A 19338-nucleotide genomic window follows, 5' to 3' on the forward strand; every position below is an offset into this window, starting at 1 on the left:
GTTGTTCATGGGTATGTAATTAATTTGCCATATTGACAAACAATTATGTCTTCTACTTATGAAAAATATTTGCCATGAAGACATATACAGGTGCACGGTCTTTTCTATTTGTATTATTTTCTTGTGATTAATTTTCAGAAGTGTTTCAGAAAATTGGGTCATAGTAGTAAACTAGAATTGGGGACATTCTAGTAAACTAGAAATTGTTTTCTCTCTTGAAATCTGTCTTTTCCTTTTCAAATGTAAACTTTTAACCTTTGTCTGTACCTTTAAGTAGAATTATTTCCTTGTAATTCCATAATGTGGATTAGGTCAGGATTTTTGTCTTCTAGAAAGATTGTCTGGATTCACATTCCCAGAGTTAAATAATTTCTTTCTTCAAGCCCTTGGCAATACTGGTTATAGTTACCATCATCATCATCATCGTCGTCGTCATCACTAAGCTTTTGCATGTGTATGTGCACACTTGGCAAGGAAAAGAATCTAGAGAAAGAAAAGAAACTCCCATAGGTAGGAGACAAGAGAGAAATTTGTGAATAAGTCAAGAAAAGAAAAAAAAAAAAAAGAAAATCAGGATAAAGTAGTGTATAATCCAAGAGAGGAAAGAATTTCAAGATTAGCAGAAAAGTGGTATAGTCGGCACTTCTTAGCTATTAAAATATTATTCACTTTTGTAGAGTCTGAGTGTTTCTACCCTGCTTTAAAACAAATTGTTTTTAATATATTCCATTTTAGTCATGATGTGTATTTGTTAGGTTATAAACACTCAGAAAAAGAGTGTAATGTACATATTATGACTTTATTTTCTCTTTTTAAATAGCCAGATTATCTTGGTATTTATGAGTGTAGTCTATATTCACTATCTCTAATGTGTATGCGTACTTATTTATACTGGCTATTTTATTGCTTGAACGAAATCCCTTTTAATGGAATTTTATGCTCCCAACTGCTATAGATAGACAACCCCCTCCCCGTCCCTGCATGCCTTCCTTCCCCAGCACACACGATGTTGTTTCTGATTGTCAGGAACTGAGGCTAGGCCTTTTGGGAAGATTATGATTTCATAGTCAAAAAGGTTCATTATACCTCTACTATGTAAAGAACTATAATTAGATATAGTGGGGGAATACGGAGATGAGTAACATTTGAAATTTGTCTTTAAAAGGTGTATAGTCTGGGGCCGGCCCGTGGCTCACTTGGGAGAGTGTGGTGCTCATAACACCAAGGCACGTTCGGATCCCTACATAGGGATGGCCGGTTAGCTCACTTGGGAGAGCGTGGTGCTGACAACACCAAGTCAAGGGTAAAGATCCCCTTACTGGTCATCTTAAAAAAAGAAAGTGTATAGTCTGGAAGAGAGATAAGACATGGACATAAAAAGCTATAATGTGGGAAAACTATAAGTCCTGAAGGAGATATAAAGTGACGTGGAAGAATAGGTTTTTATATTCTATAGGGCACTGTTGTTTGTCAGCAGCTTAGAAATAATAACAGAAAACTATTACCTTTACTCATTTCTCTTTTCCCTGAATTTTACTTAATACCTAATTATGTGGTTATTAAATTATTGTGTGTGTTGTTAGTCTTGTGAACTAGATTGTAAGCTCTTTGAGAGTAAGTACTGTGTCTTAGTTTTTTTCCTTGTCTTACTACAGGACATGTCATAGGCACTAAAAAGAACTTCAAGATTTATATTACTGAATAGGTGTATTTGCCCCTTTGTTTGGAATGCTTTTAATTGTTTAACACTAACTAAAGTTCTACATTCTCTCCTAGGTATTTTCGCACCTCTTTCAAAGATAAGTAAAGCAAAAGATCGAAGGAAGAATATAGTACACACTCCTTCTACAAAAGCTGTACCTCTCATTAGGTCCCAGAAAGTTGATGCAGTTCATGTAACATCAAAAGTAAATACTGGTAGGTCAAATCAGAAAGTTAACTATTTTTTTCAGCATGTTTATTTTATTTATGGTATTCCTAATATTTAGATTGCTTCACTTTTTCGTTAGCCAACTGTGAAACCTCAATTTAATAAAACCTGTATTTTCTGTGTTTTTAAACCTCAATCATAATGATTTCAGTTCCTAACAAGAGTATTTCAGATTTGTCCCTTCCTTTTCTTTCCTAGTATTTCCATGTCTTTTTCACTCCATAATCTAACCTCACAGGCCAGATTATATACCTCCCATAAATCTTTATGAAACACAATTAGATTTATGTTTCTCACCTTTTCAAGGATGTTTAGTGACTTCTTTTTTCTCAGAAAAAGTCTTGACTCTCAAAACAGCAGTCAGCACCCTCTTTATTTAACATCGTCTCTTCCTCCTGCCTTGTGTGGTTTGTGATCCCTCTTCCCTGTCTTTTGCATACATTGTTCTTACTCCTCCCTTCATACTTTGCTCATGCTATTTCTCTGGGTGCGGTACTCTGACTTGTGCCTTTAGAGGTCCTAGGTGTTCGGTCCCTCATTCAGGTTCTGTTTTTCCATGAAAACTTCCCCAGTGACTCCAGCTCGCTTTAATCTCTTCATTCTCTAACTTTGTACATTTTATCCTTATCACCCAATTGTTATTTGTTGTCTTGGGTTTTGTCCTCTGGTTGCTTTTTTGTGCAAATCTTTTACTCTCTGGGCAAAATGTTACACTTTAAATTGACTGTGAGAGTATTTTGTAATTTTGTCTTCACTGTAGCACATAGCACAAAAGAGGTGCCCTATAGAATACTTCCTAACTCATCAGTAGCTGAAGCTGAAAGGCTTTCTGCAATGATGAGAGAAGATTGTGTACAAGAATTTGGGTGACCTTTCTATTTTGTTCCATTGGCTCTTTGAATATCCCTGTGTCAATACTGCATTTCATAATTACTCTAGTTATTAAAAAGTAAATCTTGATGACCAGTAGAGGAATACATCCTACCTTATTCTTGAAGATTGTCTTGCCTGTTTTGGGTCCATATAAATCACACTTTCATATAAATTCTAGAATAAGCTGTTAAGTTTCTTTAAAACAATCTGTTGAGGTTTTAATTGATATTGCATTTAAACCTTAAATCAGTTTGTAAAGAACTGACATCTTTTTAATAGTCTTTTAATTATGAGCTTGAAATTATGTCCTTGAAATATCTTTCTGTTTAATTAGGTCCTTTAAAAATATCTCAATAAGATTGTCTAATTTTTTCTATAGATATTTTATTCCTGTGTTGTTAGATCTATGTCTAGTTACTTCATACTTTTTGATGCTTTTAATCTGAAACCCGGAAGTACACAACAGGTATAGACAGAAGGCTCTAAGAGAGGCCTTTTATTTCTGGTCTGAGGAGCAGGCAAAGGGTCTTACTAGACAGAACGTGGAGGAAATTCTCTGTTTTCTTCCTTGCTTGCTTTTTTTTTTTTTTTTGGTCTCTCTCATCCTAGTCCCCAGGCAGTCCTGCATGGTACAGTGACAGCAGTGAATGGTCAGGTACCTCAACCCCAAAAGAAGGAGAACCCTTGTCTCTGACCAGAGAAACTGTGATCCCAAGGACATGGATGGAATCTCCATGTTTTTCTTCTGTTTTCTTGCCACTTGGTTCCAGAGGCAGAGTCAGTTTCAGGAGATTGTATGACAGAGCAGGGAAACTGAAAGCTAGGCATCCTATTCAGAATACCAGGAAGGGTTACCCTGGAGCAGAAGAGTGTCAGGGAGATCATGGAGAGGAGGGGCCTTAAGAAAGTGACCTCAAAATGTTGGATATGAACTCCTAGGCTTACTCCCAAGTCACACATGCATGGATCTGACCAAATGCTTTGGTCTCCTGGATAGCCCACTGCTCAGGTCCTGGACTGACTACTGGGTAGCACAACACATGAGACAGATCAGAATATCACTGCATAAGTTTTGGAAACTGAGCTGAAATTGGAACCACAGTGCATAGAAGGTGTGTGGGAACTTCCAGCCTGAACCTAACTGGGTCAACTGCCTGCTAAAACAAAACAAAACAAAGCATTAATATTCTCCATAGGCTTTAAACAGGACCTGGTGTCCCTTAACATAATATTCCAAATATATAGGATATAATCCAAAGTTACTCAAAATATGAAAAACCTGGAAAATCTTTACATCTTGCAAGAAAAAAGAACCAAAGGATGCCAAGCCTGAGATGACACAGGTGTTGCAGTGAACATGTAAAGACTTTACAGAATATATTATAACAATGCTCCAGGGTTTGAGGGTAATAAGCACTCTGGAAACAAATGGAAAGAAAGTTTCATCAGAGAAATAGAAGACATAGAAGGGACCAAATGATGTGCACACATGTGTACACACACACACACACAGATGAGTACAAGTAAAACAGTAAACTGAGTAAGATGGTGGATTGCATCAATGGCAGTGCAGTGGTTGGGATGTTATACTATAGTTTTGTAAATGTTACTTTTGGGGGAAACTGGGCAAAGTGTACAAGGGATCTCCTTGTATTATATGTTACAACTTCATGTGAATCTCTAGTTATCTCAATAAAAATTCAAGTAAAAATAACCAAATTGGATATTTTAGAACTGAAAAATAAATTCAGTCTGCAGGTCTCTCTCTCTCTCTCTCTCTTTCTCTCTCTCTCTCTCACACACACACACACACACACACACACACACACACACACACACACACACACACACACACTCTCTCTCTCTCTCTCTCTCTCACACACACACACACACACACACACACACACACACACACACACACACACACACACACACACACACACACACACTCTCTCTCTCTCTCTCTCTCTCTCTCTCTCTCTCTCTCTCTCTCTTTCTGTTTTACCCAGCCCCTCCATTGAGTTTCTGCTGTTCTGATTCAGGCTCTCATACCTGGATTATTGTAATAACTTGTGCCCAGCCCCTGCATCCAGCCTCTCCTCTCCTTGTTTCTGTCTAGTCCTTGCTGTCAGAGGCATGTTATTTGAATAGAACTCTGCTCATGCCAGTCCTCCATTTCAGAGCCCGAAAAGTGCTGCAAATGAGTAGAGGCTCATTCTTTACAGGAGAATTCCAGTTCCTTAGCTGGCCACTGGCCCCCTATGAGGTTTTACTGTTTATCCCATGTCCCAGAGGTGCTCTATTCCACCCACACTACTCACCATTCTCTGTATCCTTCTTCAAGATTTTCTTTTTATCCGTCCAGAATTCCCTCAGTTCCTCCTGCCCATATCTCCCATATTCTGTGGAAGAAATCTGACCTGTCCCTCAAGACTTGTCTCTGAATGTGATCTTGATGAGGCGTTAGTTTACCGTTGTAGTCGCGGTTATTGCCTCCTGCTCCTGTGCTCGTGCTTCTATAAAAACTGTCCTCATACTTTAGGTGTTCATGTTTGTGTCTTTTCACCATACGAAATGGAAAAGCCCTCCTTTAGGGCTAGGGCAGTGTCTTGTTCATGTTTGTGATGCTCGGAGTGCCAAGTGCTTATTTACCCAAAGTGCTTCATAAGTGAGTAGAATTGGAGTGGATGCCAGACAGGATTTAAAATTGGGTGTAGTCCATTAGATTTATTATTTAAATAGTTTGGTTCTGTACAATTGAAACAGAAGTCTTAGTAAGGTAGACGATTACTCAAGAGCTTTTTTTTTTTTTCCCAAGTGGGTTTTTATGGGAGTTGGGTGTGGTAAGGGTGGATGGTAGTCATTTTCAGAATACAGTATAGAGTTTCTTAATATCCGAACTCTAACTTAAATACTTAAATGAATAGTTGCTATAATGATTTGCAAAAGTTTTTACACCAAATTCATTGTCTAAATAGAAAATCTGCTATGCAGACACCAGTGAAATCATATAAGTTGTTTTCAGTCCTAGTGAATGTGCGGCAGCTGTATCTCAGCTGTGACCGGTTTGCCTTACCTGCTAGCGTTGTGCAGATATCCTCACTAATGAGTGCAGTAAGTATTAAACAATTAGGCAACTGTGTTTTAAATATTTTATATTACCTAGAAATCCTTAGTGGATTGTTATATAGGTTTAAAATGTATTTTAGTGATATTTGGGGAAATTAGGGTTTTCAGATGGGCAGGGCATGCATTCTTTTCTTTCTCCTTTAAATAACAAACTGTTGGTCCCTGCTGTCTGTGAATGTATTATCCAATGTGTTTTCGTGTTTTCAGAAGTGGATAAGATTTATATAATGAGATGTGCATGTAATTTAAAGAAAAAAACCACATTTTTATGTTTAATGTTAAGTTCTCTCTTGCGGAACGTGCTCTGTTTCTGTGTCTTAGGATTGATGACGTCAAAAAAAGATAATGCTTCTGAATCACCACTTTCATTGGCTCCTGGTGAAGAATTGAAAACTGTAACAGAGAAAGGTGGTAATGTAATTTATAACTTAAGTTTCTTAAAATACAATTTACTGATGAAACTTTAAAATAATATAGTGGAAAAACAGTCTGTGTGAGGGTTAAATTTTAAAGTTGATAAGGGAAAAATAATTATGGTAAAAATTATCCTTGAAAATCCCTTATGTAGCTCATAATAAAGTATATACTTTTTTTGTATAAAATCCTGTATTGTGATTCTATGTACACTTAAATTAGAGAGCTACCAAACTAGTCTAAAAGAGGGAATAATTGGGAATTCCATAGTACAGATAGCCTGACATAATGTTTAAGTCACCTTTAGCTATCAAATCATTAGGTGAATTGAGCTTGAATATTCCTGCTTGCCTTCAGTTTTAACTCAGAACATTTTAATATTTAACTTTTGTAACCTTAAAACATATTAATAGCATTTTTGTTTTATGTATAAATAATATGGAACTCTGCTGAGTCATCTAGGGTGAGAGGTGAGTAGTAGTGGTCGTTAGATTAGGTAGTCAATTTACATTAACTGATGTGATGACACCTCCTACATAAGATTGTGATCTTATAGTGTGAATCCTTAAATAACTGTGTGTGTGCTTGTATTATAAAATCTTTTATGTATAAACTGCAGTTTATTTGGATGAAATAGGCATTTAATTTGACACTAGATAATCCACAGTTGAGCAAGCTAAATGGAGAGTTTCAGAAGGATTTCCCTGGAAAAGCATCTTATTGGCCCATCTGCTTTCTATACTTTAATATATATTTTTTTGTTACCTATTTTAGTTACCCTGCGTGGATCCATCAGCAGCTCCTCCTCTGCATCTTCTTTGGAACACAAGCAGAGCTACCCCAAGAAATTGAATGCAGGCAGCAATAGCAAGAAGACAGTGAGCACAAGCTCTTCTCTTTCATCTAGAGCCAGTGCTGGTATCTATGGCTTTTTCAACCAGGCTTTCTTGGTGTTTTTTATCTTGGTTTGTTTGTAAGTAGATTTGATCTTTTTAAAAGTGTAGAAGGAACCCTTCACTTCAATCAGATTGAACTGTTGCCCTCTTCCCCGCCTCCCCCTGAGCCTTAAGCTAGGTCTCTTCATTTTGCTGCTAGATATAAGACTTTGCATTTATTTTCGTTTAATTTATTCTTAGTGGTTTTGTCCCATCTAAATTTCATTTCTTGCATACTAGGTTTTTCACATGGCTTTGTGTCATCTTTATATTTAGAAAGTGTGGTTTCTCTTTTCATTCGAGTCATTGTTTAAAACTCCGTAGGAGAGGGTTAGAGGGTCTGCTCTCAGGATGACAATGACAGCCTGTTTTGATATGGCTTCTTAACTAGCTGTGGATCTTGCATCCTCTCAGTCCACATTTCTTCGGTTATGTGTTAGCACACATAAGACACTTCATCAGACTTCTTGTTGAAATCGACATAGATTGTGTCTGTTGCGGTTCACTTATTGACCTATGCAGTAAAATTGTCCAGAAAGGAAATGAAGCCATTTTGGCATAAATTATTCTTAATGAACCTCATAGTAATTACCAGCTTGTTTTTTTAATACTTCTAATACTTGTACTGAACCAATATTTTATTACAGAAAATGTTCATGACAGAATTTTTTTTTTCTCTTTGAAATTCTTGCTTTATTGAATGGAGAAAAAAACCCCAAACCCTCAACAGTAGCATTCAAATAATAAACCTAAAAGTTGGGACCCTGAGAGTAGGAACCTAAAGTTTTGCCTGAAATTGTTTACCTGGAATATTTATTCTCTGAATAGCTACCACTCCCCACACCGCAGCTGATTTCTGTTTACTGCTAGGAGAAATCATGATGCAACAGTTTATCCTCATTTTATTTACATTTTAAGGCCCCCTTCATTTGGTATTTGGACTTATGACATTTACTTGATTTTAAAATTTGTATGTGGGTATGGAATTATCTTTTGTCCTTTTTATAAAAAGTAGTTTTAGTGTGCCTATATATTTACCTTTTTCTTTTTATAAATTTGAGGGTTATGAACAAATAATAGTGAAGATGAAGAGAATTATCAGAGTTAAACAGGATCTTTCCTTCATCAAGAGAAAGAGGGGAGAGTGGAGAGTGGGAGATATGTGAGAGAAAGTCCTTGTTTGGATCCCCGGACATTTCCTTAAGAAGTTTTTCTACAATGAATAGATAATCCACTTTTTCCTCTAGATTTGCATTTGAGGGAGATGTGGGCAGTAATAGAAAGTTAGGTTAAAGACTTAGAGAAAGAGGAGCAGAAGGAAGGGATTAGGGAAACGGGGGAGGGAGGGCAGGAAGTCTGTGTCCTGGGTCTCAGCCTGTTGTGTCCCACTGTTGAACTTGCGGTCTTTGGTCCACTGTCTACAGGCAGCATGGGGACAGACCTGAGGATTTCTGGTCACAGGTTCTGGGTTAAAACCTAGGTGCACCACCTACTGGCTGTGAACACCATGTCTTTGTTAATTCCTAAGTTTGTATCTTATTTATTATTACAATTTTTATGAAAAGCACTTTGTAAACTATGAAGTGCTATAGAATATTAATTATGAGGGTCTAGGACTTTTTAGTATAATACTTTATCCAGACCTTCCTTCTCTGTGGGTTTATGTTCCTTCATTTGTTGCCATGTTTGCAGGTTCTCCCTTTCTCACAGCATGACTTGTCTTCCATCCCATCCCCTCCTCAGGGTTCTTTAGGTCTTCTCAGACGATAGCTATTCAAATCTCTTTATGTGCGGATGGGACAGGCTCAAGGGCCCACCTCTTTTCTCTCAGCTGTTATGTTTGAATAGTTTTCTATACAGTATTTCTCTAGGATTTCTGATGTTTAATAATGGCCATTTCAGGGCTTAGTTTTGAATCAAGTTGAGAGGGGAGTGATTTTATTCTTAGTAAGGAAATCAGTTTGGGGTAATTGGAACCATATAGCAATTTTACCTTCAAATCACATTCCTGTATGTATCATTTATAGAGTTCATGTGAACGGCTATAATTCTAGCATTTTACCAGAATAAAAATTGGCAAAATACGACCCATGGGCCAAATTTGGCCTACCACCTGTTTTTATAAGTAAAGTGTTATTGGAACACAGTCATGCACATGTAAAAAAATACATTGTCTGTGTCTGCTTTCATGCTACAACTTCAGAGTTGAGTAGTTGTGATAGAGATGGTATGGCTTGCAAAGCCTAAAATATCTACCATCTACTGTCTAGCCCTTTACAGAAGAAAATTTGCTGACCTCTGTTCTACTAGAGTGTACCAGGCAATCCTGGCAGAGTTGATACTTGACCAGAAATCAGGTTGTATGAATTCCGCATGGCAATAATTTTCTCAGGAAACCTTTCACATTTTTTTTGAGTAGCTTGACCTCACATGTGAGAAATACAACTGTAGATGTATGTAATGAAAAACATCAAATATCAAAATCTCCAACTAACTAGATAGTTAGAATACATAGTAATTTTTTGGTTAATGTGCTTTTTGAGATTTATTTTCTACTTTGTTTTCTCTCCTCTTTTCCTACCCTACCTCTTTCCCGCACCAACCACTTAAGCAGGTTTGCATTCCTCATCAACATCTGTAGCAAATAATCCCCGTTGTGAAGGAGAACTCCACCTTGGAGAGAGAGTGTTGGTTGTAGGCCAGAGAATTGGTACCATTAAGTTCTTTGGGACAACAAACTTTGCTCCAGGTAACTTGCCTGCATATTCTTTGTTCAATTTGAATTGTTTAGAATACAAAATCTTTAACATTGTACATATAAATAAAATTTAATTATTGAGAATTCTTTATTAACAGTCCTTGTGAGTGGTAACAATGGCACAAAAAAATGTAAAACAGTGATAAAAACTCAGACTTTTTAGTAAGGTTGACTCATCTATACATTTTTCTTGTCAACTATATTTTACATTGTCTCATGTGAAAATTAGTTGTCACTCTCCAATTTTACCCCCACTGATTGCCAAGTGTGCTAAATGACAAGAAAAATATTTTAAGATTAGGCTTTTGCCAAGGATGATCTTTAAAATGAGTAGGCAATGAGTTAACTGTATAGCTTTTATCAGAGTGGCTTGGAGAGAAAAGCAAGCAAAAGGGTTAAAAGGAAAATGAAAAAGCTTTTGGGTACCCTGGGGACCTTAAAAATACATGTTTGTGTATTTACATATTCATTCCAATCTATACTTAACATTGTGTTTCCAAAAGTTTTTTTTTTTTTGCATTTTCAATGATTATAATTTTAAATAGAAGCCAGTTGAATGAAACCATGTTTGTATGTTTTAAATAGCAATATGCTATTATAACACATGGTGGCATTGCAACATTCTAGGAAAAGGTTACCTAAAACTGATTTTTTAAAAAGTTTGTAGCATTCTGTCAATAACTTTGAAAGATACAAGATTTTACCTTATTTGAAAACTACTAAATTAGCCTGTAGATGTTGGTGGAAGATACAAGAATTCTGGGTCAGAGACAAAGGACTTCAGTACTCACAGTAATAGCAGTAGCCGGAGTAGCAGCAATTTCTGCACTGTTGCCTGAGCCTCACTAGGTGATACCTGTGCTCCCAGGGGTTTATGTACCAGGATAAGAACCTGACCGTAGGACTCTGAACCTTTATATTGTACTTATTGCTCCACATGCCTGTCTTTTGCTCTGGAGAGAGACTCTGTCTTCCAAGGCTTCTATACAGATATCCATGAAAGATCATTCTGGAACAAATGCCTTTTGTACAAAGATGCTCAGTTGCACAAAGATGCAGAGACATGAGAGAAGCATGGAGAATTGTCTCCTAACACATTCTTGTTTCATCAATACCACTTTTAATTGCAAGTCACTAATTGATTTGAGATGAGTTATGTTTTATATTTGTGACTCTCTTAGGTCTCCAGGTAGTAACTGAGATTAGTTAGGATGTACTTAACATAGTTCTCAAATAAAAACAGGAATCCCACAGGTAGGTTATTTTTCAGTCACCATATGCCTTTTGAGTTTACCTCTGGATTATATTAAACAGGGCTAAAATAGTTTGATTCTTTGGATAAAATTCATCATTTTACGTTGGCTTTTAAGTTTTAAATCCATAATGTAAAACATTTAGAAATTTGGAAATTAATAGAAAATAAAATAAATGTTGGAAACTTTTCTGTTAAAATCATTCTGTCCTTTAAGGAAGTATAGCATGTATTTCATGTGGCATCAGAATTTAGACTAATCGTTTCTACAGAATATTGGTAGTATCTAGCCTTTTTATAGATTTTAAGATCTAGAACTGAGAGAGGTCATGTTTAGCCTCTTTTTATCAGTGCCACCTTGGAATGAAAATTAAAATTTAAATGGGAAGCTATCCATACCATACTACCACCAGACGATGTGTAGTCACTATTGTTAACCCTTGTCATGATGTTTTTCTATTGTATGTTACGCATTATCAAGAGTTAAATGGTAAAGTGGGAAATGTAAAAATTACATAGGAAAGCATCAAAGGCAGAAGGAAGTAAAACTTGGAAAAATGAAACTGTGGCACTCAGAGGAATAACAATGGCAACCAGACTGACCTGGTTTAGGACATTCAGAAACATGATGACCTATTTTCAGAGCATTAGTATGGCTAAACAATTGGTTTGCAGATGTTACTTATATCACATGGAAAGACTATGTAAGTATAAAAGACGATGGTTGTACATTAGTTTTTCAACCCAAACCCCAATATCTGGAATGGGCATATGTGTCTTTTTGAGCATAAGAGGAAAAAAGTAGGGACTTCTTCTAGGTTGGCTTTTTAAAAATTAGATAGTTGTCTCTCTGAACTAGTAATCTGACAATATTTTTTTATTTTGTAATTTACAATGTTTCTCGGTATCTTTGTATTTATATTTTATTTGATACTGATTTAAGAGACCAAATACAATTACTACTGTATTCACCTTTTGGATCACTAATGTATGTACTATTGAGCACTTTTAACTGCTCTTAATTTGAGAATTCTTGCTCTAGCAGTGTGTGTCCATTTCCCGCTAAAAGCAACCTTGCTACTTTAATTTTAGGCTGTCTAGAAAATAAAATCCTATTACTTTCCTCAGTGGGCCCCTTTAAATACTGAAAGTCTTTTAGAAACTTCTTCCAATTAGCTAAAAATGATTTGCTTTTTCATCTTGGTTTGAGGGGTGGGGTGGAATAAAAAGCAGAGTCACCGTGATGTCTGATGGTATTTTCCATATTATTTTTGTCTGTCTTTAATTATTTAAGAACTGTGTGTGGCGTTCTAATATTGAGAGAGTAAAATGAAAAGATTGCATGCTTATTTTATGATTTATGCATCTCAGTATTATGCTATACTTTTCTCACTCAAAAACTATATTACTAAGTCAAGGACAGTTTCTTACTCATTATAGCTTTTAGATGTATTTTAGTCATACACTACTTGCATAATAGCTAATCCTTGCCAAATCTGTGTTTGTGCATTTTATTTTCCTGCCTTAATGTACTACTCTGCAATTATGCTTGTAAAATGTTTTTCCTGTTCACTTTTAAAATTTTTGAATTTTATTTCATAATTTTATCATTTGAAAGCTTAATTATGATGATCTTCCATCATTTTGGTCATTTGTGAAAATGTTAAACCATCTAGACTTTGGGTTTGTATAATAGCATAATGATTTTGGGTAAAGTGCAGATGATTTTAAAATGCAATATTCATGTTCTAGGATATTGGTATGGTATAGAGCTGGAAAAACCCCATGGCAAGAATGATGGTTCAGTTGGAGGTGTGCAGTATTTTAGTTGTTCTCCAAGATATGGAATATTTGCTCCCCCATCTAGGGTGCAAAGGTGAGAAAAATGTAATTTATGTTTATTCACAGGAACTTTTTAAGATTTGCAGTGGTTTATAGAGACCCTAATTTTATATTAAAGACATGCACTGACTGTAGCTCATGTCCTCTTTCAAGGGGTTAACCAACTACCTTCTTCAGAGAGAAGACTCATGGGAAGCTAAATTTGCTTTGCTGAGGATTTGCAATTTTAAAATCCTCCTTTATTCCTCATTTGCAAACCCTATGAGTATGTGTAGGCTATTAGAAATGGCATTTGCAGTTAAGAACACTGAGAGCAGCAAGCTTAATCTGTCATGCAAACAAAAGTAAAAATGCTCTCTGATTGCTTCAGCCACATCCTAACTACATTAAATTTCCTGCCAGCAGGCACCCCATTCATTCTCCTACAAACCTAATGGAACAAAAATGGCTTTTTCCTCTGATTTCTTTACTTTTCAAAAATAGATAGGCAGTAGAACTTTGGGGGAAGTGAAGCTTCAAGGATTTTTATATAATATACCTTCACTGTCTTTCTTCTGAAGATAGTACACTTTCATAGTGCCTCACTCTGGTTTTAAAAAATAAGTTGAGCAGAAACAAGTCCTCATGAAATTCCAGGTACCGTTATATTATGTGAAATGACTTCTCTTATGCTGCTAAAGAAGTTGGCTTGGTATGCTTTTCAGTGGGTGAGAAATGGGATAGTAATCTTCAAATAGAAGATAACATATGGCATAGTCATATTCATGAAACTAGAACTCCAATGGCAACCTGAGAGTCCCCTCTTGTTTCCTTACACCTAGACTGTGTGGCTTCCTCCTGGCAAATTTAAGTTTTTATGTCCATTTTCTTTCTCAGTTTATTTTTCGAACTGAAAAATGACATATAATTATGGTATTAATATCCTTTTTCTATGATGTACTTGGTAAAATTATTTTCTTATTTTTGATATAATTTAACATACTCTGCTTTGTAGTTTATAAAGTATCTTCACTTAAATGTTATTTGTTTCATTTGATCTGAATAAGTATTTGTTCAGGTAAGCTGGAAAATAACAATAACTATTACAAAGCCTTTATTGGGCATTTAATAAGTGGCAGGCTCTGAATGGTATACTTTAGATGCATATCTCATCAATTTCCTGCAAGCCCAGGGAACTGTAAAGTATTATGATCATACTCATTTTGCAGGTGAAGATACAAGTTTCCAGAGATAAATTAACTTAGCTAAAGTCATATAGCTAATTAATAGTAGAGCTGGCTACAGCCCAGTTTTGTTATTTTGTTATTATTTCTTAAGCCTTTGCTTTTAGACAGTTTGCTCTTTTTTTTTTTTTTTTTTTTCTGGTAGTCATTTTGTAAAGGAAGAAAGGGAGGTAATAGCTGTGCATAGCACTTAGATGTGCTGGGCACTGTTTCCAATGCTCTCCATGTAGTTACTCGTTTGCTCCTCTACAGAAACCCTTGGGCCAGGGCTCTGTAATTACCCGTGTTCACAGAAGAGACAAGTAAAGCGCAGGGATGTGAAGTGAGCTGTGCTCCCAAGTAGGGGGTTTGAGTGAATGTAGTCCAGTATCAGAATGTGTGCTCTTAACCTTAATCCTATAATGGTTAAAAGAGTGTCAGTGACTTTCTTCAGGTCTCATAGCTTGTAACTGATTGATTTGGGAGTAAAATTCATGCTGAGTCACCAGTCAGTCTTCTGTGATCTCATGCTGCTTTGGGTATATCTTCATCAGCATGTTGCTACGGTCTCTTCGAAGTTTTATTTGTCTCCCAGTCATGAGGGCTAGGATTCTTCTTTTCATGTTTGATCACCCAGAGTACATAGTTTGGCATATTTTATGTACAGTAAATACTGATCAAATCTGATTCCTTGTTTAGTGCTTTTTATGTAGCAGCTTTTTCTCCTCCTTTGCATTGTGAAGCCACCTTCTTTCTCATGGTTTCTTTTTTTTTTTCTCACTTTGTTTATGGAGCAAACATAAGTTTTTTACTTTGTTTTTTGCTTTCCTTCTATTTGGTCTTCTTTAAGGTGGTGCATTTAAAAGTAGCCCCCTTAAAAGAAACGAGACTCTAAGTGAGCTGCTATTTCAATCCAGCTGTCTTCTTATCATCTTCTGATTATGTCATTCATCATCATCAAATATTATTAAGTGTCTTTTAGCACTTCGTGCTGTGCTAGGTGTTCTATAAGCAAATAAAACAGACGTGGTCTCTGATTTTGAGGAGTTTTTAATCTAAGCCAGCTTTGGGGTTCTTTAAAGACACTGATCTTCAAGATGGAAGAATTTATTTATTTATCTATTTATTTATTCTTAATTTTTTTTTTCTTAATTGACCCAGGATAATTGTATATATTTGTGGAGTACATTGTGATATTTGGGTACATTTATACAGTGTGCAGTGATCATATCAGGGTATTTAATATATCCATAACCTCAAACATTTGTCACCTCTTCATGTTAGGAACATTCAAAATCCTCTCAACTAGCTGCTTGAAGTTGTACAGTAATTTGTTGTTGACTTAAGTCTCCCTATATTGCTATGGAACACTAGATCTTATTCTTCCTATCTCTATAATTTTATATCCATTGACTACCTGTTCCCTGTCTCCCCTTTCTCCCTTCCCTTACCAGTCTCTAGTAACCACTATTCTCCTCTCTACTTCCAAGAGACCAACTTTTTTAGCTTCCGCATATGAGAACATGTGATATTTCTCTTTCTGTGCCTGGTTTATTTCATTTAATGTGATTTTCTCCAAGCTCATCCATGCTGCTGCAAATGGCAGAATTTCATTCTTTTTTATGGTGAGTAGTATTTCATTGTCTATGTGTACCATATTTCCTTTATCCAGTCATTCATTGATGGACATTTAGGTTAGTTCCAGATCTTGGCTGTTATAAATAGAGCCACGATAAACATGGGAGTGCAGGTATCCCTTTCACATGTTGATTTCCTTTCATTTGGGTATATACCCAGTAGTGGGATTACTGGATTGTATGTTAGTTCTAACTGTAGTTTTTTGAGAAATCTCCATACTGTATTCCATAATGGCTGTACTAATTTACATTCCCACCAACAATGGATAGGAGTTCCCTTTTCTCTGCATCATTGCCAGACTTGTTATTTTCTGTCTTTTTTGATAATAGCCATTCTGACTGGGGTGAGATGATATCTCATTGTGGTTTGATTTGCATTTCTCTGATGATTAGTGATGTTGAACATTTTTTCATATACCTGTTGCTCCTTTATATGTCTTTTTTTGAGAAACATTTGCCCATTTTAAAATCAGATTGTTCTTTTACTGTTGAGTTGTTGGAGTTCTTTGTATATTCCAAGGTGGAAGAATTTTAAGCTCGGGACTGCTTGAGGACAGTCTTAATAATGTAGTGACCAATCGCAATCTCACCTTGCATCTTACTCCTTCTCAGGAGGCTAACTGGCCTTTTATTATTTTTTTTCCTTTCCATTTTTAAAATATGCCTCCTGTCCCAGAATCATTGCACATATTATTTTCTCTGCTTGGATGGCTTTCTATACCCACCTGCTATCACCAAACTTTTGTTTAGTTAATACCTTTTTCTCTGTTAATATATAAGTCAATCAATATTTCTTTAGAGAAGCTCTAAGAAAACTCACCAATTAGATTAAACCTAATTTCATATAACCCCCCCCCCCAACACTCACTCTCCTGTCCAAGTGATCTTATTAGCATATTATTCATTTTCTTAGTTCTTACCATTAGGCACTTATTACTAATAGGCTGATCACTTCTAAAATTAAGTCCCTCTCAGCTATCCATCATCATCACTTCATTCAAGGGTCTGTTCTGTTCGTCGAGTAATATTCTTTGTGACTATCAGTCTCTCATTGATTGCTATATGTTGAGTATCATGTAAAAATGATGCAAATGAATTGCAAGATGAAATTGTAACTATTCCAAGAGTTGCAGGATTTCTTGATGGTAATAAAGTATGCTGGAAGGAGTGATTGACAAATGAAGGCCTTGCAGATTTAGGTCAGTAAACAGTTGAAAGGAAATGAGGCAGTCAGGATTGGCTTTTTTAAAATAAAAAATGATTTTAATATGAAAAAACGAGAAAACCATTGGGAAAGTGACCTTTATGATTGTGATTACAGTCAAATATAAAGTAAAGGATGTTATATTGTATTAGGTGCACAGTTGTGTCAGAAAAATCACACATATAAACTCAGCAATGTCTTTTTTTAGTTTAAGAATTAGTGATGTTTTTTACAAGTTTGACATTTGTTAAATTTAATATAAAATAAACTTAATTTCATAGTTTTTAGTTTCACCTTTGAAAATAAAGTTCCAAAGAAACAGGTCCCTATTTTAAGTGAACTTGCTTTAAGTTAATTTTTCCCATACTAATCATCCTTTGACAGCAAGGACCTCTCCTATTTGATTATCTACCATGCTGGATTGAAGCTCATTCCTGGCTCATAATGGGTGTCCAGTAAATGTTTGCTGAATGAATGAGATAACAAAGAACACTTGGTGTGAAAACCTCCACTGAAAGCCAGTCTTAAACCTGAGGCCCAGCTACTTCTAATGAGTGTGCTTTGTTTGCTTTGTTCACAGAGTACCGGACTCTCTGGACACGCTTTCAGAAATCTCTTCAAATAAACAGAATCGTTCTTATCCTGGTGAGATTACAGTTTTGTGTTCCTAGTAACTATTCCTTTCCTTTCATTTATTGAAAAAAAATTATTGTGAGTATATATGTGTGTATATATATATGTGTATATATATATATATATAAAAAGAGTACATAAAATATTTTTGTATAGTTTATGTGATCAAGAGCAAACATCTCCTACCTGCCCCCAGCTGAAGAAAATGATCACTTGTGCTGTAGAAACCCCTGAGCAACCCGCACCTCTGCCCTGTCTCGTCTGCTACCCTCTCAATAAACCCCATCCTCAGGACATGACTCTTGAATTTCATATTAAATATTCCCTTGATTTTCTTTATATTTTTATCACCCATATAAACATGTACCATTAAATAATATATGTTTAGTTTTGATTATTGTTTGCTATTTCGTTCTTTAGCATTCCATTGAAATACATTATTCATTCTATAGTTGATGGTCATTTGGGTTCTATTCTGTTTTTTACTGTTGCAAACTTTGCTACTGTGCACATGTGCGGAGTTGCTGTAGGACTGCTGGCACAGGACATCCACATCCTCAACCTTCTTAGGTAGTTCCCAGCTGTTTGGGTTGTACCTGCCCATCAGCAGTGGGCCAGGGTCTCTGTTCCCCCTCACCTCACCAATACCAGCCTTGTTTGATTTAGAAGTGTCTGCCAATCTGATGGGTTTAAATGGTATCTCATTATGGTTTTAATTTGCATTTTCAGATTACAAATGAGTTTGAGCCCATTGTTGTGTTTATGGGCCATGTTCATTTCTACTTTGATGAAGTACCTATTCATATTTCTTGCCTGTCTTCGTTTTATTAATTTATAGGCTTCCTTATGTATTTTGGGTACTAATATTTTAACAGTTTTATGTGTTGCAAATATTTGCTGTTTGTGACTTGTCTTTTTGCCTTTTTTTTGGTGTGTGTGTGTGTCTTCTGTTGAGTAGAGGTCTTTAAGTTTTTGTAAAAATAGAAAATCATTTTATGGTTTGCATTTTTGTCTTAAGAAATCTTTTCCTAAAACAGAAATCAAAAAGATACTTTCCTATATTGCTTTCTGAAAATTTTATGTTTTTGTGTTTCACATATGTTAATTTACCTGGAATTGATTTTGTGAATGCTAAGGGTCTAAATTTCATTTTTCTTGTCTGTGAAAGAGTAGTTTGTGTAATATGAAATTCTTAAATATTTGTTGAAGTTAACCTTGTGACCTATGGATTTTTGCCATTGTAATAGGTATGTGTTAATTTGAAATTCCTTAATGTTGTTTTAATTGAAATTCCCTAAGATATATGATGTTGTATTAGTTTGCTAGGGCTGTCGTAACAAAGTACCACAGACTGGGTAGTTAATTTATTAAAATTTTATTAAATTTCTGGGTAGAAATTTATTTTTTCACAATTCTGGAGGCTAGAAGCCCAAGATCCAGGAGTTGGCAGGTTTGGTTGCTCCTAAGGCCTCTCTCCTTGGCTTGTAGATGGTGTCTTCCTCTGTTGTTTACACACCATCTTTTCCACT

At 35.7% G+C, this 19338-nt stretch overlaps 1 protein-coding gene across 6 annotated transcripts in view; it reads left to right on the forward strand.

Annotated features, from left to right (window-relative positions):
* CLIP4 (CAP-Gly domain containing linker protein family member 4) overlaps window positions 1-19338 on the forward strand; it is an 87162-nt gene that overhangs the window by 56105 nt on the left and 11719 nt on the right. For 3 of the 6 annotated variants that reach the window (XM_063078258.1, XM_063078256.1, XM_063078257.1), the window contains exons 9-14: window positions 1777-1917; window positions 6254-6343; window positions 7121-7264; window positions 9893-10030; window positions 13044-13167; window positions 17757-17821. In XM_063078258.1, coding sequence (XP_062934328.1) covers window positions 1777-1917; window positions 6254-6343; window positions 7121-7264; window positions 9893-10030; window positions 13044-13167; window positions 17757-17821 — 702 coding nt within the window. The remainder of the gene's footprint in view (window positions 1-1776; window positions 1918-6253; window positions 6344-7120; window positions 7265-9892; window positions 10031-13043; window positions 13168-17756; window positions 17822-19338) is intronic. The other 3 variants (XM_063078259.1, XM_063078260.1, XM_063078261.1) reach the window with 3 other exon arrangements.

The sequence above is a fragment of the Cynocephalus volans genome, chromosome 14, assembly GCF_027409185.1.
Source record: "Cynocephalus volans isolate mCynVol1 chromosome 14, mCynVol1.pri, whole genome shotgun sequence".
NCBI lineage: Eukaryota > Metazoa > Chordata > Mammalia > Dermoptera > Cynocephalidae > Cynocephalus > Cynocephalus volans.